Below are 25,185 nucleotides of genomic sequence, written 5' to 3'. Positions count from 1 at the left end.
TATTCTATTTGTAAACCTGCTTTGGAGCATATTAAATACGTGTTTAATCTAATTGTCTAATCATACTATGACAATCGTCATTGTTACAAACCAAATAAAACCAAATATGTATGAAGTTTTTATGAAGACCATAGACAATAAATCAGTCAAACAGTCTATCAATTAGTCCAATAATCAACTGTAAAAAAATGTCTAAAAATCGAGACATAATCTTGAAGTAAAGGTGTGACGCACGAAATACTCGAAATTTGAGGGGGAAAAAAAAAGGAAAAAAAATCTCGAAACAAGAAACTAAAAACATATAGTTAAATATCAACAGAGAAATAATAGACTTTTAAAGCCAGTAATCTGTATTTTTGAGAATATTGTTTTGATATTTAAATATGTCATTATGGAAAATTTGTAAGTAATTTAAGAAAACAATAGTGCACAGGACAACAATAATATAATTTTGTATCATTAAGAGCTTGTAAATAGTTCCTCTACTATACATAAAGCAACATACTAGTAAGTGTTCTTTTTCTCTGTCCTTGAAATAGTTGATTTTTTGGAACACAAAATTATGGCATCAAAGTTGCAGCTCATATTGTTTTAAAGTATTTTGGTGATTTTTTCTATAGTTGATTTAGACACCCTGGAACCCTGAAAAATCATTGTGCATCTTTACTTTTTCAGGTAAGACATTTCCATAGTCAAAATCTAAGTATTTCATTTGCAAAGGTGTAAATGTACCAAAATCGCATACATAGTCCGTTTCTTTGTCCTAGTTTATTTTGTTGTCATAAAACGGATTTCGAGCAAGTGTTAATTAATTCAGTGTTGTAGATTTTGGAATATGAAAGACGGAAGAGTCAGCAAGCCAGCGATTAGAGTGCAACAGAGAGACCTTTCAGTCATGAGATAAAGTAACCTATGTAAATTAACATTCTTGCATATCAGAAGACTTTTGTTTGATTGACAAGTTTTATTTAATGGCGGTCTAATCAAGTTTTTATTTTATGCCCTTTATGAATTTATAATGTAGACCTAATTAAATAGGACTTGCAGTTGACTTGGATGCTGTCAGCCCGTGCATGGCGCCTTACGACTCCTTTTGTTGGGTTGTCGATGCCCAGAAAACACAATGCTCTCGGGATTTTTCATAAGTGGTAAGTTTATTTGCAATTAAATTTTTATAACAGATAATTTTTAGCCCCATTATATGAATAAAAAGATAACAAAATGGTTTATGTTTTAAAAAATGGTTACTACAGTGCTATAATCGGGAAGATAAATATGACTTGAATGATTGTGTTGTAAAACGAATTTTTTCAAGTTGTTCCTAAAGTTTTCTTTTTTCAAATTGATTAAAATGCAATTGTGTAGATAATGAACAGTTATCAGGATCAAAAATCCATTAAAATAACTTAAAATCGGGTGCAGAGCAGGACGATCCTATACAAACATCCTACATTTACTCACTGTCGCCCATATGTTTTCCTGCGATTGTTTTATCGGAGTAAGGTAGCATCGTTTGTTTGATTAACGCCCTTATTAGATTATTTCACTAATTTAAAGATGTCACAGCTTGTCAGTGGATTGCTGCATTTTAGATCTATACTCATCTCTTAGAGACATAGAGCAGTAAGGGGTCTTTTTCGTGCCAGCACCTTACTGCGGCATAGAGCCTCGGTTTATATGGATTCATTCGAAGGATCTGATTCCGCGTCCGCAGTGGGTTTCAAATTTGCGACGTAAGGATCAAGTCCTTATTCTGCGACTCTGTAGAGCAGACGCTCTATAGCTACGGCGCCATGCGAGTGGTCACTTTCTTGGTAGTTTGTTAGTAAGTTCTACCCCCGGATAGGATGGTTTTTTTCAAGAAAAAATTTGCTTTCTCTGATGGAACAGCACAAAAAACTTAAACAAGTTTAAATATTATTTAATAAATTCGTACGGTTAACATCAGCTGGAGAGTTTAAAAGTTGATTTTATGATCCCTTAAGAGACTAATCATGAATCTTTAAATTGTCTCATGATTTTTAAAGATACCTTTTTGGTGTTCATTTTATCTTATCAGTATGCTTCTGAATATGATTTATGTTATTTTTCACTGTTCGAAGCGAATTGGTAAGCAATGGATATTTTTGAACAATGAGAAAAAAACTTGCGTGCTTCTTCGTTTACCGATATTTGTCGGAGCCTCGTTCTACAATCTTCAGTCCGTCTGTCTGTAGGTCCAAAAATCACTTGTAGGGACTATATTTTCCCTCTTCTTAGCGCACTCTCGCTTTCCCCTTGTCCTATGTAATCTTAACGAAGATGTAAACTGAAGTTCATGATCAAAGCAAATATATTCTGTAAAATCAATTTGTGGGCATATTTCTCTTTCCTTTCACCAATATGGGTCTGTTTCATACGTTAGTCAAAAAGTGTCTGTGATTAGTGTCTACACCGACCTTTAAAGTTTTTAAGTAAATATGTATTTTAATTCATGTAGAAAAAGAGGGGTCAAAAATGATGTAAAAATCAAAAGGTACAAAAACATGCAACTTCTCAAAAGCATGGAATCTATTATTTTTGTTTTGGAAGATATTGTTGATTAGAAGATTTTTTTCAGGAAGAAATCTCTTCATACATGTATCCCTTTGTTTAACTGAGTAAAATGTAGGAGATTTCATTTTTCGCTGAAATTAAATGATGATTTCTTATTTAAAGAGGCAAGCTATTGTTAAACATGTCGAAGGAAGCCCACATTTCGCGAGTTCTTTTGTCAATAAAATAACCTTGTCAACTCATACAATCTATCATTAAGTCAAAAGCTGGCTGTCATTTTTATAACATTTTTGCCGTTATTTACTAAATGAATTGTTTACGTATTTTCCCGTTGTTTTACCGATCACGAGAAGAAGCACACGGTGTGTATGCACAGTTGACAGAGATTGCTTACTTGTCTATACGCATTTTGTTATTTTCATGATCATGACAAGGAGCACACGGTGAGTGTGACTAGTGGACACGGAGTGCTCACTCCTCCATGGCACCTGATCCCACCTTTGATGTTTACAGAGGTCCGTGTTTGCTCTTATTCCGATTTATATTGTTTCAATGGACCTTGGCTTTATTACTATTTGCTAACTCTATATTTCTTGGGAAAACATTAAAAAAGCAAAATGTGTGCAAAACGGTTTTTTTTTTAAATCTTAAGCTGAAGGATGTAGTCGTTTAGCCAATTTTCAAATTTGAATTCCCGAAATCTTTACATTACCTTAGAGTATTTCCAGTAGGCTTGTTCATATCTTCAGACACCTCTAGTACTTTAATTTTATTTATTACACAATAAGACAAGAAAACATTTGTGATATGTCTGCATATAGTGTAAATTAATGATATATCTGTATACCGGTCTACAAAAGAAGGCCAAGTAGGTAAGAAAACTATTAAAAAGAAACATAAACCTAACAGAGTAACCTGATTCGCTGACATGCGAGGTAAATACTGTTACCAGACTTATTAGCATTTCTAATTGCAAAGATAAATAATGAAGATCTGACAGTCGAACTTGGTTCATGAGAATCTCCCCAGAACATTGTCAATATCCCGACCATTTGTCACGGAACACTGACGTTTCTTAGTAGTCAAAAATAGATTTCCTTTGATGAACATTGACTCAAATTAATAACGATAAATTAACATGCATAATACAATTTTCATGTATATTAACCATACAAAATGTTATGTTTTGTTCCAAAACTGAATGACAAATTACATACGATGGCCAAGGGCTAAATTAGATTCCTCATTCTCTTATAGTATGATTTAATGATTTTAAGATATTTTAATTCCATTGAGAAAGGAAAGTTTTACTATAATTGAATTCAAGCTATAGTATTTATCGTATAATAAAAAGTTTTAAGGCCAAACTTAATTTTTATTCATCGTATAATAAAAAGTTTTAAGGCCAAACTTAATTCATTAGCCTCTACGGGTGTTTGTCCCAATTTTTTCACGATTAGCACTGATTTAGAATGGGTTAAGACTACCTTAGGAAAAGACAACCCGTTTTATGTCTTGTCAAATCCTTTTGCAGCTGTAGGCTTTTTCATCTATTTTATGCGATTTTCTTCGGGTTAAAGATGTACGTACACCTGGGTATTTGTATATTTCTGGTTTGTTACAAAAAAGTTGCTTGTTATTTCACATTTAAAGCAGATTTACAGATCACATTAATTTGCTTACCATTTCCAAACTTCTTTAATAGAACTAATAGTTGTTTAATGGTGATTTAATCCGCTGAATCTTCGTGATCTTGTGGAACTATCCAGAAAAAATTGCAATGCTACACTACCCCGTGTCCTATATTTTTAATCATTCAAAATGCATTCCTGTTGTTTTTAAGGGTCCTCATACGTATAGGTTTTTTGCCAAAATAACTTGCGAGTCAAAGGAATATTATACTAGTATTCCTCATATCATACTCGGATAATTTAAAGTCACAAACTCTCTATAGATCATCTGGTTATTAAATACGATTTTTAACAGACAAAAGAAAATCATACATCCGCTACTTTAATTAAAATTATATTATGCATGTTCCTTTTACGCCACTCAAAGGTTTAGTACAAGATTTTGATATCCATCTTATAAATTTTTTGTCATTCTCAAAGTTTCCTTCATATTTAGCCCTTCATTTGGAATAATCATTCACAGAATTCATATCACCAATTGAAATATAAGAATTCCTTTAAAATTAACGTTTTCTTTCTATCCATTCAGAATACGTGCTGTTAATTTGACTATACATTAAAGAAAGAACTTTATACAAAATTGTTGGAGGTACTGGTTACTAGTTGTGTGTTCCAAGGGTCCAAGCAAGTATATGAGCCAAGAGTATCTGTTGATTAAATATAACAAAGTTTATATAAATATTTTAATGTTTGCAAAAGAGAACGAGGATTGTTTGAATTCTATCAAGGGAAAAGTAAAGATGTCCTTATAATATACATACGTAACCACTAAGTTTCATCTATTCCTTGTCAAGAATTAATATTGATCTTCCAAATTAATGTCTAAAACAAAGGCAGAGCAGGTAATCGTAGATCAACCACAACAAACATAGTGTCAGAACCAAAGGTAATATTGAATACCAATTGAATATTTATTACACTGTTTTATCGGTATCAACAATCCCTTAATATTTACTTCCAATGAATAAACCTTATGGTAAAGCCTTTAATTAGTGGACACAGATATATAAGTATTTGTTTAGGACAGTAACCTGTTATCTGAGAATGCTGGAATTGTCAGACTTCTGAACGACACACCAATTTGTCGTGTTTATTCTGCACTTTATGTAACCAGCAAGTGCAACAAGAGTGTGATATTTATATAATTTACATAACAAATGTCAACTTAAATGAATTTGTCGACAATCAGAGGTAAGCTGTGCCATTGTCTCCTAGCTTTGTTTTTGTTCATAGTTTGTGTTATTCTTTACAAATATATGTATTTTATTCTCAGCTTTCAACATAGTTAAAATGGAATGTTTTTTTTTTTTAATTCGATATAGACGTCAGAATACAAAAAAAAAAAAACCAATGTATTTTGAAGGCTAACTGTTGGCATTAAATGTCATTTTCAATGAATTCTCTGTTTGTTTCAGGGATAAAAATTGAATGCAGTATAACTATTCCATAATCATTTAGAAATTGAGGTCTTGAATTTTTTAAAATGAATAATTAAGATTCATTTTTGGAAAAAGCAAAGATTAACAGTGAGTCAGGAAAGAAGAAAATTATTTTTGATCAGAGAATAACTCATTTATTAGTGTAATAATATATATAATATAAAAAACACAAATGATGTTTTAAATTTAATAGTACTGTAAAATCACATATTTTCTAGGTGACGAATTTTTAAAGTTTGAGGGAAAATGGTTTTAGAGGATTTGATGTTTGGTTGAAGTTCAGCTTTTTACATATTTATACTCATATTTACAGTAAGTGTAGGACATAAAGTTGTCAGTATTTTTTTAACTACTGATACAACGAAAAATAAAATATCACGGATATAAGTGAGTTCAGTATGCACTTCACCTGGGTACATTCTCATAGCCTGTTTGGGATAGCATGTTAGGCTGTCTCTTCAAAAATTGTGATTTTTTTTCCGGTCCATTGAACTCTGGTGATAGGGCAGAGGTCGTTTGATTATCCCTGTATATACAAATACATTAATGCTTTAAAAAACCTTCAGATCTCTTCTGTTTAGAATAATGCAAACAAAATGCAAAGCTATGTTGAGCAAGTGTGCTTCTTCCAAAATTGTGACTTTCATGGCTTCCGGTTAAGGGGGTTCTTGGGTAGGGTTATGAGTCGCGTTGAATCTATATAGTGAGAATGAATTGTTCTTTGGAAATCTTCTCTGCTCCTTGAAATCTAGCAGGCAAACATTGTAAAACAAGAGTATTTATAAGTTTGTGGGTTTTTTTTTAAAAATTCTTGATTTAGTGTTCTGGTTCTGGACATGCCTCTTTTGATTCGTATACTGGAAAGTTAATCCCCTTCACTTCGTATTTGGATATTTTACTTGAAAAAGACATTAATGGTAATCTAACAAGCAAGCTCTATGATAAACGTGATGACTTAAACTTTTCTATCGTCAACTTCCCTTACTTATGCAGCAATATACTTTCATCACCTGCATACGGAGTATTTTTCGCTTAATCACCGGTGTTAGATAGTGTGAGATTTTTCTGTCTTACACTATGTATTACTACGCTATAACGGCACTACTTTTTAAATGTAAACAAATATCGTCTGCAATAAATAAATAATTATCATGGAGGGTGCAAGTACAAGTGTGCGATTTGAAAATGTGGAAACATCTACTTTTATTGAAGCAAATGAAAACTCAAAACACTTTACGAAAAACAATGGGCCATTTGAACATTTTACGTGAGTATTTTGAAATTAAAGGGGAGTCAAGAGAAGATTACAATATATCCCCAAATGAGTTGGACCCTCTCTTGTCGAACTTTATTGTGAATGTCCGCACAAAATCTGGCGAAGAATATGAACCTTCAAGTCTTAGGGGAATGATAGGGAGCTTTGAAAGACACTTAAATCGTCATCATTACCAACTTTTAGATGGTGTATTCAGATTTTTAATTAGATGAAAAAAAATGTAATTTTTTTAGTGGCGCTGACAGACCATTAAATGGGTAAAATAATACGAGAAAAATAATCATTCATTACAAACTCGTGTGGGATAGTGAAATTCCACCTCGGGGCCAAGATTCACGGTCTAGGACTCGGCAAAGCCTCGTCCTAGACTGTGAATCTTGTCACCTCAGTGGAATTTTACTATCCCACACTGGTAGTAATGAATGATTCTATTAATCTCAGTTGCTTCGATACGCAAGAACATGCCCTACGTATGAACAATTTCTAAAACGAGATTGATTATTGACAAAAAAAGTTGATGAAACATGAATTTCAGCAGTCTCGTTTTGTAATTATCATTTCGTAAGTTCTATGACCTTTTCAGCAAATAGAATTTATCATTGAGTCAAATGCTGACTTGTGTTTTAATATTTATTGAAAGTCCATTATTTATACACTGAACAGACGACGGAATTTCTGTTCTTTCCCGATCATGACAAGCAGCACACGGCGGATGTGACCGGTCGGCAGGAAATGCTCACTCCTCCATGGCACCTGATCCCATCTCTGATGTTTTAGAGGTGTTTGCTCTGCTTCTATTTTGTATTGTTTTATGGGCTTTTGATCTTGCATGTGTTTCATTACCTTTTATAATTTGAAATCACTGTAAATAATGCAATAATTATTGAAAATTAAATGAAATGATATTTGCACAAAAAAAAATTGTTTTGATAAGTCAGAATGGTGATAGTGACAAGTGAAGGCAAGTACATGTAAGTAAATAAATGTAACGGTATTATACCGACTATTGTTTTCACTATAAAATGTAAAAATAGAATAAGGGTGAAAACACTATTTCTGATAAGAACAACAAATGTCTATCATGTTTTGAACGAACTACAGTTGACAAAGTTCATTTTGACTGGCCAATGACCGACGTGACAACTATAAGATTTGTTCCTGAGTGAAAGACATAATTTTGTTGATCTCTTATTATCCCATTTCTCCTGTTTTTGGCACCATAACTTTATATATCAATTTATTTTTTTTTATTTTTATCAATCTCTTGATCCTTTGCACTATATTGTACTCCGTTGACGGTTAATTAAGGCCCCTAAGCTTCTTGTTTAATACATAAGAACTCTGACATATATCAAAGGCATCCATTTTGAAGAGAAAAAAAAAAGATTTGTTTGGAATTTTAGTACACTTGACCTCAAAGTCGGGTAAACTAAATTGTCAACAGTTATAATTGCCTTATTTAAGTGTTAGGAAAAGAAAGATAAATGTGTTTGTTATCATAAGAATTAACAACATTACAGGAAAAAATAATCGCCTTCATTCCTTTGACATAGAATCGTTTTTAAGAGTGGGGAGGGCAATCAGAGAAAAAGAAAATTCTTTATTTCGTGTGTCGGGTGGGGAAGGGAGTGTGTAGGTCCCAACCTCATTCAAAACCAAGTTTATTCATAGATTGCCACACTACCATGATTATACGGCAAAAAAGTGCGGAGTCGCTCTTTTGATGAAATGTTTCAATATTAATGAAAATGTTTTGGGAAGGGGGGACCTGACCCCCATTCCACGACCCTTCTCACACTACTGATCCAATGTGCATGGATTTAGAATTTAATTTCTAGTTATATTCATATGTATAGCAAAAATAACGGAAAAATCCTTCGTCAATTTAGTGTGTAAATAATGGACGAAATATTAGTATGAAAAACGTCAATTAGTGTTTGACTCAATGACAAAATGTATTTGCTGACAAGGTCATTGTATTGACATAGAACTTAAAAAATGATGACTTTAAACGAGACTACTTTAAAAAAAAAAATCATGATTTTAATTTTTCAATGGTCTACTTCCTCTACTTATATACCTTTAATTAACAACTGCATAAGGGTTTTATTTTTCTCAGTTGAAGCATATTGTAACGGAAATAGATAATCAAGGGAAGGAGACAGGGCGTTCCGAAGGGACCCTGAGCTCGTAAAACGCCGAATGCCCAGACATTCCGAGTGGGTATGTCACGTGATATACTCATAGTATATATAAGGCGTCGAGACTCGATAGAGTCAGTTTCTGATGCAGTTACTGATGCGATAAAGCGCCAGAGAAGAAGTCCGGAAAGCCTTTATAGTTTGAGATAGACAACAGCGGTAAGTCTGTTCATAAGTCATCATTGCTATGCGATGTGCAGAACGGGTTTTACCCAGTAATCTAGTAACAGTCTACGTGAGCGTTACATAAACGGACTTTCTGTATTACCGGTAAGCTAAGAGCAACCTGTCGCTTCTGGGAGAAGCGACGTGCTGGCGCTTTAGTTGTCTCTTTGGGCGCTTCCTAAAGTCGCTTCTGAGTTAGAAGCCCAATTGATTAAGAGTCAGTTTGATTAATTATTCCGTTTATTTGCGTGCTAGGGAAGCACCCGATATCTGTATATTTTGCATTTGTAAATAAGTTCCAGTCAACAATCAAATTCCTCAGCAAGGTATCTGAGGGGGCCCTAGACCCTGAGAAAAATCATAAAGTATATGTGTTAGGCAAACACGTTACAGAAAATGGCGCCCAACGTGGGGCTTGATTTGGTTGCTTGATTGAATTAAAAATAGTAAACTTAATTTATTTCTTATGTTTCATCATTTGTAAAGTTTCGTTGCTTTAAAAAAAAATGTCGAGCTTAGATGAAGAAATAGCAAGGTTGGAAGCCGAAATTACACGTTTAGGAAGGAAGACGCTTGAGAATTCTGAAATATCCTCGGGCAATCACGATCAGAGAACGTCTACTCCAGCTACCGTAAGAACAACAGCCGCAGCCAATAGAAGCGACTCTGGAATAATGACCCAAAGTCCTATAGAAGATGTTAACCAAGCTTCGACTAGAATCCATAATAGAGTTCTTCGTGAGACACCAAGAATTCGCAATTTAGAACAAGATCCCAGTTTAAGAAGCGACACAAATATCAAGGCCAGAGAGGATGAACCAGGAGTAACAGTCAGACTACGGCGCTTCCTTGAAAATACTGACTCTAACGAAGGAAAACCAAAAGAAGAGAGTACGGTAAAGAAGCCATCTAATTATATTAAACCAGCCACGTATGACGGGATTGGGTCGTGGCTTGATTATAAATCACACTTTGAGGCGTGCTCTTCATTGAATGGTTGGAGTGTTAAAGAAAAAGGTCTTTATTTAGCAGTCTCTCTGAGGGGACAAGCACAGGGAGTGCTTGGGAATTTGAGTAGAGATGATGGAAGGAACTATGATGAACTGATTAAGGCGCTTGAGGACCGTTTTGCCCCTGCAAACCAGACAGAACTATACAGAGTTCAACTACGAGAACGAAAACAGAAAGCGACAGAGACGCTCCCAGAATTAGGACAGTCAATTCGGAGGCTAACACATCTCGCCTATCCTACAGCACCAAACGACGTTCAGGAGACTTTATCTAAGGAACAGTTTATCGATGCTTTGGTTGATGCAGACATGCGTCTTAGAATTAAAGATATGTATGCCGTGTTAAACAGTATTTTTGCACAGCTGAAACCAAACAAAAATTTCTGGAGTATGATAAGCTACCAAAAATGAAGCATTCTTGCAAATTCGATGAAATTTTATTCGGTATTAACAAAGTACTGGTGAGGAAAAGAACTCGATATTCTCATGCATATTTATAAAGGATTGACGTTTATCCTGGATCTGCGCATGTGCGCGGGAAAAGCATCGCGAGAATCATCGGGTCAAGGAAAATATTTTTTGTGACGTCTGTTCTGTGAGGGACACAAATAGACCAATCAGCTCAATGAGTTGCATTTAATGCATTTATGGGTTACTACATAAAATACTACATGTGTTTTTCAAAAAGGCTAGTTTTTCAAATCGCTCTCAGGAAGACTTGATGCATTGTGTACATTATTATCTACTAATCCCATGCTCATATTTGCATACAAATGATTAACAATGATGAAAATTTCCCAACTCCATTGTACAGGTCCGTTTGTTTAGAGTTTCCCCGTGCTGTACTGCTAGTGGACATTTTCGGTTGGGTGAACATTTACGGATCTTCAGTATGGAGCGCATTATGCGCAAAAAATATTGTATGTCAAGTACAATGTATGTCGATGAACACCATTAAGAAAAATTAATTCAGGTAGGTACAAGTAGCATCGGGTTTTTTTAAAGTGGGTGGAGGGATAGAACAGTTAGAATAAAAATCAACTAGCTCGAAGAAATCTGACAAGTAACCCAGATAGCATGACTATGTTGGGCCAACATTTGTTAAAGGTTGTATGGTTGGCGTTGGGGGAACAACGTTGGGCCAACGTTAGACCAATGTTACCAAGTCAACCTTCTCGACCATGACGGAATTCCTATGTTGGCCCATCGTTGGTCCAACGTAAGCAACTTCCATTCACTTAAGTTTCCAAAGAAGGAAGGATCATGGCGTTGGCCCAACGTTGGCCCAATGTTTATAATACACCCTTAAAGAAAGTGTATTTACAAGTTGGTAGTAGTATGTTGGCCCAACGTTGGCCCATTGTTTGTAATACACCCTTAAAGAAAGTGCCTTATCAAGTTTGTAGTAGTATGTTGGCCCAACGTTGGCACAATGTTTGAAATACATCCTTAAAGAAAGTGCCTTATCAAGTTGGTAGTATTATGTTGGCCCAACGTTGGTCCATTGTTTCTAATATACCCTTATAGAACAAGTCCTATCAAGTTTGTAGTAGTATGTTGGCCCAACGTTGGCACAATGTTTGAAATACATCCTTAAAGAAAGTGCCTTATCAATTTGGTAGTATTATGTTGGCCCAACGTTGGCCCATTGTTTGTAGTACATCCTTAAAGAACGTGTCCTGTCAAGTTGGTAGTAGTATGTTGGCCCAACGTTGGTCCATTGTTTGTAATGCACCCTTAAAGAACGTGTCCTATCAAGTTAGTAGTAGTATGTTGGTCCAACGTTGGCCCAATGTTTGTAATACACACAAGTGTTATTTTGTTTAGGTCTTTCAAAGATGGGATATTTATATTGGGCCAACGTTGGCCCAATTATTATACTGCCAACTAATTGATGGTGTCAATTTTATAATTAGCTGCTGAGCTTTACGTTGGGACAACGTTGGTATATTCTGAAATAATTAAGAGGACTTTCTATGTCCATGCTTATCATTGGATGACTGCTTTTGTTTAGATATGATATTTTCAACATTTTAAGTTTGCACTTAAGTGATCAAGCACCAAAGAGTGTTTTATTCTATTTTCTGAATTGTGTATATGCTTATTTATTTGAAATAACCCAGATAGCAGAACACCGTTGGCCAAATCTTACATTATGGTTGGGTTACCTTGATTGGGCCAACAATGGCCCAACATGGAATATTGATAGCTGGTTATGTATAATAGTGCGCTAATGTTGGGCTTACTGTTGGCATTATATCATAAAACTATTATCATGAGAGAAAATATTTGTTTGGGGATTGGCATCGGCCCTACGTTGGCCCAATATACCATGAATCAGACTGAGCATCATGGGTAGACAACAACCGGGCTACTTGTAATATCCGCGCCATTTTTAATCTGACACGAGCGTAATGAGACTGATACCTTGCATATCTGCACTCACTTTGTAAGTATTAATTATATGTTTGCCTCGGCACAGCTGAATTAACGTTAAGTTTTTAAACGATATCATGTACAAATCTGTGTAAATCAGACACGGGGAAGTGTAGTGGCCAGGTGCTGCTGGGTCAACACTGTACAGATAGCATGCTAACATTGGCCCAACGTTGGGCCAATGTAATTGGTTACATCGGGCCAATGTTGGCAAATGGCATTGACCCAATTTAAGTTTGCTCATCGACCCAATGTTGGCCCGATATGTTGGGCCAACATTTGCCTAATGTAGAGTGTTATTTCTACAGATATTGGCCCAACGTCGCGCCAACATTGGCCCAATGAATGCGACATTGTTGGCGAAACGTCAACAAGAACATTGGGCCGATGTTGGCAAATGACGTTTACCCAGTGCCATTTTGCTCCTTGGCCCAATGTTGGCCCGATATATTGGACCAAAATTGGGCCAATGTGTATAAACATTTAATTGTTACAAATCTGTATATTAACAATTCTGATCGTCTCTACAATCAGAAATAAATCTACAACCAATCCTACTTGAAAAATCAAGCTAGCTAAAATAAATCTAAAATTCTTATAATTTATTGAAACAAAATAAATTATCAATGATTAAATTTTTTGTTTATATACAAGAAAAATAAATGAAAATATAAAAATGTATAAAAATGTGTTTTGATACAGTTAAAACAATTAATAATTTGCTCCTTATTTAAATTGAAATTTGTGTCTAGTAGAATACATTTCCGAAGTCTACCACTTAATTTACTTATATACGCTTAACGTCGAGAACATGATCAAACATTTTGAAAATGTTGAATTTGCTGAATTTATTCAGTACTAAAAACAAATTGGGTTCTTTCATTTAAAATTTGTTCAGTGTAACGGCAAATTTTCAATACATGTATTTTATATGGGGCAACATTGAATCAAAATTGTTTTGATGATGATTATCAAGCGTACAAATATTATGCATAAATGCCTTCATCACGCAAGCTAATCACTTAATCACACCATGAAACAAAAAAGACGGTTAATATTATTCCTTAATTGACAGCTTAAACATTTAGTGATATACTTGTAAATTTAATCGTATGTTTACTCTTTACTGAGAAAAGTAACAAATGTATTAAGTACCAAATATTATAATTTTAGTGCTACTCGAGATTCTAAAAAGACATGGAGAACGCAATCAAAGAATGGCTAAGGTATGCCAAGGACAGGGATGAGGGAGGAAGAAACGGAACGAGAAGAAAAGAAGGGGGAGGAGGAGATTCGAGAAGAGGAAATGGAGACTTATTTAGGAGAGAGATCCGATGGAAAGTGGCAGTGCCTAACTTTTTTCTGTGATATAGTGGGACATACCTGTAGTTCTACCCTTTTTTTGTGTCTGTTTGTCGGTTATAAACACGATGCAGATGTCAGAAACATTTTTTTGTGTAAGTAAACAAAATGACGGGATTCATTTTAGTATTATTTTAAGAACAGGAGGGCTTTGTTTATTTGTTAGACGTGCTTATTGATACCTGTAATTTACTGAACTTGTGCATAATTTACATCAGAGAGGGGAGTATACAGTCATGTAACCCTACATGTATCGCTTGAAGTGAGCATCAACTTTTAATTCTTTATTAATGTTTTCTTCATGCACTGAGCAATAAAATTATAGTATGCTATAATTAAGGTCTTCCGTCTTCACGGAAGACCTTATAGCGATTCTATTGTTTCTTATTATTAAGGTCTTCCGTCTTCACGGAAGACCTTATAGCGATTCTATTGTTTCTTATTATTATTATTATTTTTCTGACCATCTAATTTTGTGCACGCGATTTCTCGAAGACTACTGGGTGGATTTTCACAAAATTCTCAGAAACAATGTGTTGTTATCTGAAGTTATTTTATCCGAGATATTTTTTGGAAATTCCCTTCCGGTGCCAAGTTACAGACCTTTTCCTGATTTTAAAATGACATTTTGTCTGTGGTTAATCTCAAGAACGGTAAAAGATATCAGTGTGAAACTTTCAGGGATTATAGATTGTGATAGATACTAACCAGGACGCGACCTTTCGTTCGTCGTCTATACTTCCTGTCGTTCGGAGATGAGAATTGAAAAAAGCGTATTTTCTAACTTTTTTGTTTTTCAATATTTTTCATTTATTTTTGGAATGTTAATAGAGACCATTCTATTGATGTTTACTATATAAGTTGTTTGAATATTGGGTTATCTGAACTCTAGATATTAATATTTGAAAATCTGAAGCGGGCCCAAGATGGCGGCTGCCTCTGTCAACTCCGCCATTTCGCGAGTAGGGGTTTATGGAGGCAGCTGAGCGTTTGATTGAACGATTCTGACATAAGGATACATGAAATGTAAAAAACTACTTCGACTCTCACGTAGTAGTGAAATGGTTGGAGGAGTTACGTCCCGTTACTTGTTTATATTACAATAGCTAATCAATAAAAATATTGTAATTAATTGGTCAATTGACAAAAGAATTATACAAGTATCATTGATAAATGATGTTCTGTTAGAAAATAATAATAGTGTTGCCAAAAGAAAGGCAGTCTTTTGTATTTTATCAATATGATATCTGATAACTTATGATCATTGATTAAGTTGAGGTACAAGGGGGCAGTACAACCTACTGGCTTGTGTTTTCACTATGGTACAGAATCCATTTGGTGTAATGATCAAATCGGATTGTGCAAAGTTGCTGTAGTTAGTGACTAGTTAAAACACAGGTGTGTGACGTTAGATATAGGTTTGTCATTAGGACAGAGAAGCTCTTACAAAGTTAAATCATACTTTGTAAGTATATTGTAGCCACTTGGCTAGAGTTATACGAGTATAGTGAGGCAATTATCAGATGGCACCAGGCAGGTGCCGGTATTAACTGAAGATATATAAATAATTATACAAAGCACTTAGGTCATTTGATTTAAAGACACCAGGCAGGTGTCATATTATTATGTGTATATATTGCATTCAATCATATCCCCAGTAAAACTCGGTAATCCGAGCACGGACCTACTGACCGCTCAGATCCGACACGTTACATTAGTACGTTGCAATTGAGTCAATCTTAAAACTTAATTTCCGTTTCACTGCTTCAGTGTAACTGGGCTAGATACGATATGTATTGTGTATAATGTGTTACATATACTTTCTTAACGTCGAAATAAAATAAAGGCGCTAAGAATGTTTTATTTTTAAAATTTAATTGATGCTATCATACCTATCTAATAGATCAGTCCAAAGAAAAGGCGCGAATATTTACTCGTGGCGTTTGGCGCGAAATTATTAATGCTTTTTAAAATTCTTAGACTGTTGCAAAAGTACCATGGTATACACAAGTATATTTAGAGCAGTACTCCCAATAGCTTAATGGTTAGAGCGTTGGGGATATAAAAGTAAAAAAAAAGAGCATTCACGTTGGCGACATGGTTTCAATCCTCCTTGTGATCAAAATTTTGAATCTCTTTTCAGCTCGATTTTACGTGGGTTTCTTTTCCTAAAACGGACGGAAGACCTCTCGTTGCTCGCAACGAGATCGTATCTAGTTATTATTATTTTTCTGACCATCTAATTTTGTGCACGCGATTTCTCAAAGACTACTGGATGGATTTTCACGAAATTCTCAGAAACAATGTGTTGTGATCTGAAATTATTTTATCCGAGAGATTTTTTGGAAATTCGCTTCCGGTGCCAAGTTACGGACCTTTTCCTGAATTTAAATTGACATTTTGTCCGTCGTTAATCTCAAGAACGGTAAAAGATGTTAATGTGAAACTTTCAGGGATTATAGATCGTGATATTCTCTATCCAGGACGCGACCTTTCGTTCGTCGTCAGTACTTCCTGTTGTGTCCAGATGAAAATTTAAAAAGTTGAATTTTCTAACTTTTTTGATTTTCAATATTTTTGAATTATTTTAATATGTTTAATAGAAACCTTTCTAATTAGGCTCAATATATAATTTGTTTATAAATTGATGAATCCAAACTCTAGATATTAACATTTGAAAATTCGAAGCGTATCCAAAATGGCGTCTGTCTCTGTCAACTCCGACATTTAGCGCGTAGGGGGTTATGGAGTCAGCTGAGCGTTTGCTTGAACGAAACTAACATAAGGATTAATGAAATGTAAAAGAGTACTTTGATTGTCACGTCGTAGTTACGTTGCAATTCTGTTTTAACTAAAGTTTTAATGCGAGGTCTTCTCAAAGTAGTTTTATCTGGTTCTCAAGGTAGAAAAAGACGAGACTACATTTACAAATGAAATACATTATCTACAACCTTTTGTTTTGCATCATGGAACAACAGATCTTGAATCACGATTAATATACATGTAAGCATAAGTTTATCAAGAAACGCTATATTCAGTGAGTATAAAATGCGGCCACTGTTTTCCCATGCAAACTAAATAAGTGAACAATTTTTTCAAAAGATCGTTTAAAGAAGTTTATGTAAACATTTATTTTCTAATAGATCTAATTCAAGTTAATGAACATAAATGGTATCTTAATTCTTGACCGTCGTTGGGTGAGGCACGTTTTTCAGTTTCAGTTTTTTAATGAATGTGAAACTGATTGGCAAATTGAAATATGTTAAAGAATCATAGCCATATTCCACTGCTTTCGTATTACTTGCGTATGAACGATATGTTTTATGTCTCGTACATTGAACGTATTAAATGACTTTTAAAACTCAATTTAAGCTATATGAACGTTCTTATTTTAATTTGATTGAAGCTATCACACCTTTTTAATAGAACTTTCCAAAGAAAAGGCGTGAAGATTTATGCGTGCTGTTTGGCGCGAAATTATGAATAGTGACCAGCCTTTCACAATTTCAAAACAGATATACTGTTGCAGAAATATTTACAAATAAATTTAGAAGAGTGGTCCCAATATAGTAAAGGTAAGCGCGTTGGAAATATTTGCTGGTAACCCTGGTTCAATCACCCATCTGTACAAATTTTTCAAATTACATTTTCAGCTCGATTTTACTGGGTTTTTTTTTTCAGAATCGGACGGAAGACCTCTCGTTGCTCGCAACGAGATCGTTTCTAGTTTAATTTTATATTTTGATTTCTTTTTCCTCAGCTTTTTAATTAATGTAGAGCTACTTACAATGCAATACTTCTTGATGGCAAATCTATGAGAATATTGAGAATATGTATTAAACTATTAATCTAGCATATATAGCATATATAGATAGTATTAAAGGGCTTTTACCATTTAACTGTACAACAAAACTAGTATAACCTTATTGTATATATTTGTTTGTCAATTTTGAGGACAAATGGCCAACCAGTGAAGAGCAAATGAGTTGTCATGATGGAGAGCCAATAAGATACAAACCAACGTTGGCCCAAAAATGATGTTTTCCTAATTTTGAAAGAATAAGTGGCCCAACAATGGCTCAATGATATCCGTTCGTTGGTCCAACAATAAGCCAACAAGTTGGTCTGATTAAGGGCCGATGAGCAAATTACCGTTGGCCCAACATTAATTGCTTACAATGGCCCAACTGTACAAAAATGACGTTTGCCCAACATTGAAAAAATACACTGGCCCAACAGTGGCCCAATATTAACTGTTACATTGGCCCATCAATAAGCCAATAAGTTGGTTTGATTAAAGGCCGATGAGCAAATTATCGTTGGCCCAACATTTGTTGCTTACAATGGCCCAATTGTAAAAAAAATGACGTTTGCCCAATATTGAAATAATACATTGGCCCAACAGTGGCCCAAAATTAACTGTTACATTGGCCCAACAATAAGCCAACAAGTTGGTTTGATTAAGGGCCGATGAGCAAATTACCGATGGCCCAATGTTGAATTCAAACAGTGGCCCAACATAAGGAGCGTTGTTGGCCCAACAAAGGTCCAATAACATCCTGCTATCTGGGAAAATAGGTTCCAATATCTTTCACTACTAAATTTTATTCAATCACTACAATTTACTGCCAAACTCCACAGTTCACTTTCGACTTAGCCCGAGCCAATGCTGATAACCTACTTGCAAGATTTTTTTGGTTCATATGTTAAGTGTTTGTATGTATGTAGGCCCCTATGTCTGTATATGTACTATGGTTCATATGTAAAGACATGCCAAGAAATCTCGTCCGGTTTACGCACTGATGAAGTCAATAAAAGTGTAATTGATGCAAATCACCCATATTCCCCAAACGCTAGCAAGACATTACGGCAGCAGATTTCGATTTAAGGTGGGGGGATCATAGGTTTTCAGCTTTCTAAGTTAAAGAAAATAAACTTGATATATTCCACCATTTATTTCTATCAGTGATATTTTTACATTAAAATGAAAAAATTAACATAGCCAATCAGATTGCGTCACACGGGTAATTGTTTTGACTGTAAAATTCCATATAGAATAAAAAGTCTTTAAAAAAAATTGGTAGTTGTTTACTTGAAAAAATATCTAGCAGGAGGTGTTAAACATTACCTGTCACACTAGCTGACACACTCTCACACACAAAACGGTACCTGCACGGCATTTTCTGACTTTTTCTATCTGTAAACAGGGCTACCCTCAAATCCACGTGTTTTCAATGTGTCTATAAACATTCCGAGTGTACCGCAGGAAGTAGCCTCCTATTCCCGAGAAAAAAATAGTTCCTGTCGAAAACCTTTATCTGTTCAAAAGTACATAAAATTTACTAGGCACACAATCGGCAATCCTCGGCTGACTCCGCTACGCTCCATTCAAACCTCGGATGTGATTAGTGGAGGAATACGCAACAGATCCTTACATTTCTCCGCCGGAAACTGCCTTATCACTCATTTCATATCTCGCTCTGCATAACGTTCTTCGAAAATGTTTCTTAATTTGTGCAATTCTTTATCGTAAACAGGTTTTGTTTACATTCTCATGTTAATAGGCTTTGAAAGCAAGAAGAAACTGTTGAGTGTGCCATAAAATAACTCCGATCTCAAATGTATGACATTTGAAAGAAATTCAAATAAGATCACATGACTGAATCGGCAAGATGGTAGATCACCGTTGACGTCCGAGGTTATGTGCGAGGTACGAGTCATCCGAGGATCTCCGAGTGCTAGGCACAGGTACCAAAGTTGTAAAAATGGCTTGGAAGAGAATAGAAAAACGTCACAAAAGAAAGGAAAATCAATTTTAAATGTATGGACCTACATTTCTAAGTTCATTTTGATTGGTTAATTACACCGGGTTAATTACCGGTGTGATACCTCTACCCCACTCGGAGATCCTCGGATGACTCGTACCTCGCACATAACCTCGGACGTCAACGGTGATCTACCATCTTGCCGATTCAGTCATGTGATCTTATTTGAATTTCTTTCAAATGTCATACATTTGAGATCGGAGTTATTTTATGGCACACTCAACAGTTTCTTCTTGCTTTCAAAGCCTATTAACATGAGAATGTAAACAAAACCTGTTTACGATAAAGAATTGCACAAATTAAGAAACATTTTCGAAGAACGTTATGCAGAGCGAGATATGAAATGAGTGATAAGGCAGTTTCCGGCGGAGAAATGTAAGGATCTGTTGCGTATTCCTCCACTAATCACATCCGAGGTTTGAATGGAGCGTAGCGGAGTCAGCCGAGGATTGCCGATTGACCTCTACCCATTTAGTACTCCTCTCCCCTCTTGTTTAACCAGGAAATGATGTCAACTTCCGGGAATCTGGTACCCCTTTTTCCCATAATTCGACGCGCGCTACTTCCACAACTACCATGTTCATCGTACCCGACGTTAATTTATGCTCAGGAAAAAAAACTATATGGAATTACGTAAAAAATTGAAAGACAGCTTATTTCTACTGACGAATGAGTTTACTATAATTAATAATTTTTTACTTTCTTTTTCTTTAACTTACTTTTTTTTTTACAGTATTTGTTAAATATGACCCCCCCCCCCCCCAAAAAAAAAAACAAAAAAAAAAACAAAAAACAAGCAAACAAAAAAAAAACAAAGAAGGGGTACAAAGGCTTCCAAATAATTAGTTTTGTACCTATGTTTCAAACCCAGTAAAACTTAAGATCCCTCCCTCAAAACTGCTGACATTAATTGCCTCGCCAACATCTCTGGGAGGAGTTTCACAGATTAACGTTAATTCGGCTTTTATTGAGTTCGCTCTCCGGACAGACTGCTAAGGTTTTCTTGGCATGGTAAAAGATCTCAACCCCCCTTTTCTGTTAGTTTGAATTCCATTTCTAATGCATCAAATTCTTTTGATATAATATATTTAGACATAAAATGACTTATACCGGTAATAATTTTGATTTAATGGACCAGGCGAAATGACTGAAATCTGCAGAACACCATAATATACATATAAAAGTAACACTCTCAAATATTTTTATGCAAAAATAATTAAATTTAAATATTTGAAAAAAATCCTTAAACGAGCAAAATTCAAATCACGACAAGGTCAAAAATCTTTATATGTATCTCACACAACTTTTCTGGCTGATTTTCTGACGGTAAAAGATCTCAACCCCCCTTTTCTGTTAGTTTGAATTCCATTTCTAATGCATCAAATTCTTTTGATATAATATATTTAGACATAAAATGACTTAGACCGGTAATAATTTTGATTTAATGGACCGGGCGAAATGACTGAAATCTGCAGAACACCATAATATACATATAAAAGTAACACTCTCAAATATTTTTATGCAAAAATAATTAAATTTAAATATTTGAAAAAAATCCTTAAACGAGCAAAATTCAAATCACGACAAGGTCAAAAATCTTTATATGTATCTCACACAACTTTTCTGGCTGATTTTCTGACGGTAAAAGATCTCAACCCCCCTTTTCTGTTAGTTTGAATTTCATTTCTAATGCATCAAATTCTTTTGATATAATATATTTAGACATAAAATGACTTATACCGGTAATAATTTTGATTTAATGGACCGGGCGAAATGACTGAAATCTGCAGGACACCATAATATACAGATAAAAGTAACACTCTCAAATATTTCTATGCAAAAATAATTAAATTTAAATATTTGAAAAAAATCCTTAAACGAGATAAATTCAAATCACGACAAGGTCAAAAAACTTTATATGTATCTCACACAACTTTTCTGGCTGATTTTCTGACCGCGGAATATATTTATATTATTTAGCAGTATTCTGGTTTTGACATTCGGTATATTGTGCAGATTTATACATGATATTCTGTGGAATACTTTTTTGTTGTTTTGAACCATTAAGAAATGCAGAATCGAATGTATCTAATAACCATTTTGATTGATCAAATTATATCATTTGTTTGTATTAGTTATTTCATTTTGGCACAACATGGTTTCCACACTTCTTTATCCATAGTCGCTGACATCTGTAGACGTTCACCCAACCGAAAGACAATTGCACGTGATTATTCCTCGGTACAAAGAGTTACCAACTCTGAGGTGCTCTCAATATTGACAATCCCTAACTCACGTCTTTGTAGTATAAACGTAGTAGACCATCATGCTTTTCGGTTCATTCACGAGATTGGACCATTGTTTGCTGTAAACATGCGAGACAACGTGATCATGAATATTTCAATAAGAGGCGGGTTTTTATCCGACACGGAGAGAAAATAATTTTTACCAAATAATATTTCATAACTTTTAAAAGTGATGGAGTGGAATTGTCTTATTTGCAGAAAGTATATAACTTATATAACTTGATGAGACACCACATATATTTATTACTTTTAAAATAAAACATTAATACGGCATATATAGCTTTAAACAAGCTAGACCCCAGAGTTTGAACGACGCTATAAGGCTAGCGGTTGAATTAGAAGCCTTTGTCAGAGCTGACTCCCGAAGATCGGAATACAAGTCACACTTGCGTGTAGTTACAGAAACAGATCACGATAATGTTCAGTTCAAATCCCAGATAAATACCGATGAGCTGACCAAAACTCTTAGAGATTTGCAAAGTTCTGTTATGGAACTTAAGACAGAAATGCGTGAAATGAAAAGTAAGTCACTTGGCTCAATGAACTGGACGGATCGCAATGACAAGAAGCCACGGCAACCCCCAAGAACAATAAAGTGCTACAATTGTCGTAAAGAAGGACACATAAGCAAACATTGTCCTTCGAAGCAGCTAAACGAAACAACAAAGAAGTTTGGCAAAAGCTCTAAAGCACCGGGTCATCGTTCTGGTTCTGCTAAGACAGTTAGAACACAACGTAAGCTGCAACCAATTGCTTACAATAGACCCAGTGAGGCAGGAATGTATCTCTCAGCTAAAATAGAAGATGTAGACACAAAAATGTTGATCGACACAGGAGCGACCGTTACGCTCATTGCAAAGAATGTCTTCAGTGAAATTCAAAAGGTTCATCAAAATCTTGTTTTGGATAGTATGCACCAAGACATAATGTCTGCTGAAGGTAGACCTCTAAAACTTTTTGGTAAAGCTACATTAACCTTAACAATCGGTTCGAGTAACTTTGTGAGAACAGTGGTGGTCGCTGATATAACAGTGGATGGAATCCTGGGTCTGGATTTCATGAATGAACAAAATTGCACGTTAGACGTCTCCAAGAAAGTAATGTCAATAAATGGTGAACATTATTCTTTATTTCTTCAAGGTATGTTAGGATGTTATCGGGTAGTAGCTTCAGAGTCATTCACTATACCACCAAGAAGTGAAATGATTGCAAGCTGTGACGTATGCGTACCAGAGGGCAAGAACCTTCCAAGTGGATATGGTGTTGTAGAGCCAAGGAATTGTTTGCTAGATTCAAATAAAGGTTTGGTTGGCAGAACTCTGGTGAGCAATCATAATAAGGTTCCAATACGAGTTATGAATCTATCGACCGATGCACAGACGATTTACAAGGGAACAAATATGGGACAGCTTAGCCCCGTGGTAAAGATATTAGAAGGAGAAAATCAAGATAGCGGTCATAAGAAACCTTTTTCAAAAGAGCTGCAGGTCTTAAGTGAAAAGTCAAAAACGTGCTTAAACCAAAAACAGAAGACTGAAGTAGATAAACTGTTATCCAGATATGCTTTTCTGTTTGCTGGTTCGGATGATGGACTTGGCAGAACAAATGTTGTCAAGCATTGTATCGACACGGGAGACGCACGCCCAATAAAACAGCCACCAAGACGGTTACCGGTACACATGAGAGAAGAAGCAGATAGGTTGGTGGACGATATGCTTGAGAGGAATGTAATTGAACCTTCGTCTAGTCCATGGGCCTCGGGTATCGTTCTAGTTAAGAAGAAGGATGGATCAACTCGATTTTGTATCGATTATAGGCGATTAAACGCGGTTACTTTGAAAGATGCTTACCCTCTTCCGAGGATCGACGACATGTTAGATAGTCTAAGTGGTGCTTCGTGGTTCTCAACTCTCGACTTGGCTATGGGATACTGGCAAGTAGAAATGGAGGCCAGTGACAAAATAAAGACTGCTTTTGCCACAAGAAAAGGATTGTATCAATTTAAAGTGATGCCCTTCGGCTTGTGCAATGCCGGAGCGACATTTGAAAGATTGATGGAGACAGTCCTTGCAGGGTTGAACTGGGAAATATGTTTGATTTACTTGGACGATATCATCGTCATTAGTAAGACATTTGAGGGCATGGTGGAGAACCTGAGCAAAGTGTTCGACCGATTGGCAAATGCAGGCTTGAAACTGAAGACCAAGAAGTGTTCCTTGTTTTGCAAGTGTGTAGAATATCTCGGACACATAATTTCCGAGAAGGGTATTACTACGGATCCAAAGAAGATTGAGGCGATTAAGGAAATGTCAGTGCCAGCCAATGTGAGTGAGCTACGTTCATTCCTGGGTATATGTAGCTACTACAGGAAGTTTGTGAGAGACTTCGCGAGCATAGCAAAACCCCTTCACAAACAGACAGAGAAAAGCAAATCCTTCGTTTGGAGTGAGGATTGTCAAAGAGCTTTCGAAAAATTAAAATCTACACTGACAAGTGCCCCCATCCTTGCCCATCCTGACTTTAGTAAGCCGTTCGTATTGGATACGGACGCAAGTAACTTTGCAATGGGAGCAGTATTGTCGCAAGTGCACGACAGTAAAGAACGTGTGATTGCTTACGCCAGCAAGACTTTTACAAAGTCTGAAAGGCAATACTGCGTGACGAGAAAAGAATTGCTGGCGGCGGTATATTTTACTAAGTATTTTAAGCATTACCTCTACGGACGTAAATTTATTTTGCGCACGGACCACAGCTCGCTGAGATGGTTGACCAACTTTAAAAATCCAGAGGGTCAGCTTGCTCGCTGGCTTGAAGTGCTGTCCACGTATGACATAGAGATCCAACATCGACCAGGCAAGTTACACCAAAACGCTGACGCGCTAAGTCGTCTTCCTTGTAAGCAGTGTGGATTCAAAGTAGACTGGGATAAGGAAGAAGAA

The 25,185-nt window shown here is 35.5% G+C and overlaps 1 protein-coding gene across 1 annotated transcript in view; it reads left to right on the top strand.

Moving 5' to 3' along the window:
* The first annotated feature begins 1,052 nt into the window (after nucleotides 1–1,052).
* The window catches only part of LOC134271671 (neuropeptide receptor 15-like), a 55,879-nt gene continuing 31,746 nt past the window's right edge, over nucleotides 1,053–25,185 (top strand). Inside the window, 1 exon segment of the mRNA XM_062753883.1 lies at nucleotides 1,053–1,148. Within this exon segment, the coding sequence (XP_062609867.1) occupies nucleotides 1,124–1,148 (25 nt within the window). The 5' untranslated portion in view covers nucleotides 1,053–1,123.

This window comes from Saccostrea cucullata, unplaced genomic scaffold (genome assembly GCF_032062105.1).
Source record: "Saccostrea cucullata isolate Sc308-1 unplaced genomic scaffold, CSIRO_AGI_Scuc_v1 ctg1823, whole genome shotgun sequence".
NCBI lineage: Eukaryota > Metazoa > Mollusca > Bivalvia > Ostreida > Ostreidae > Saccostrea > Saccostrea cuccullata.
The sequence above is the reverse complement of the archived record's forward strand: the minus strand, read 5'-3'. Positions and strand labels throughout refer to the sequence as shown.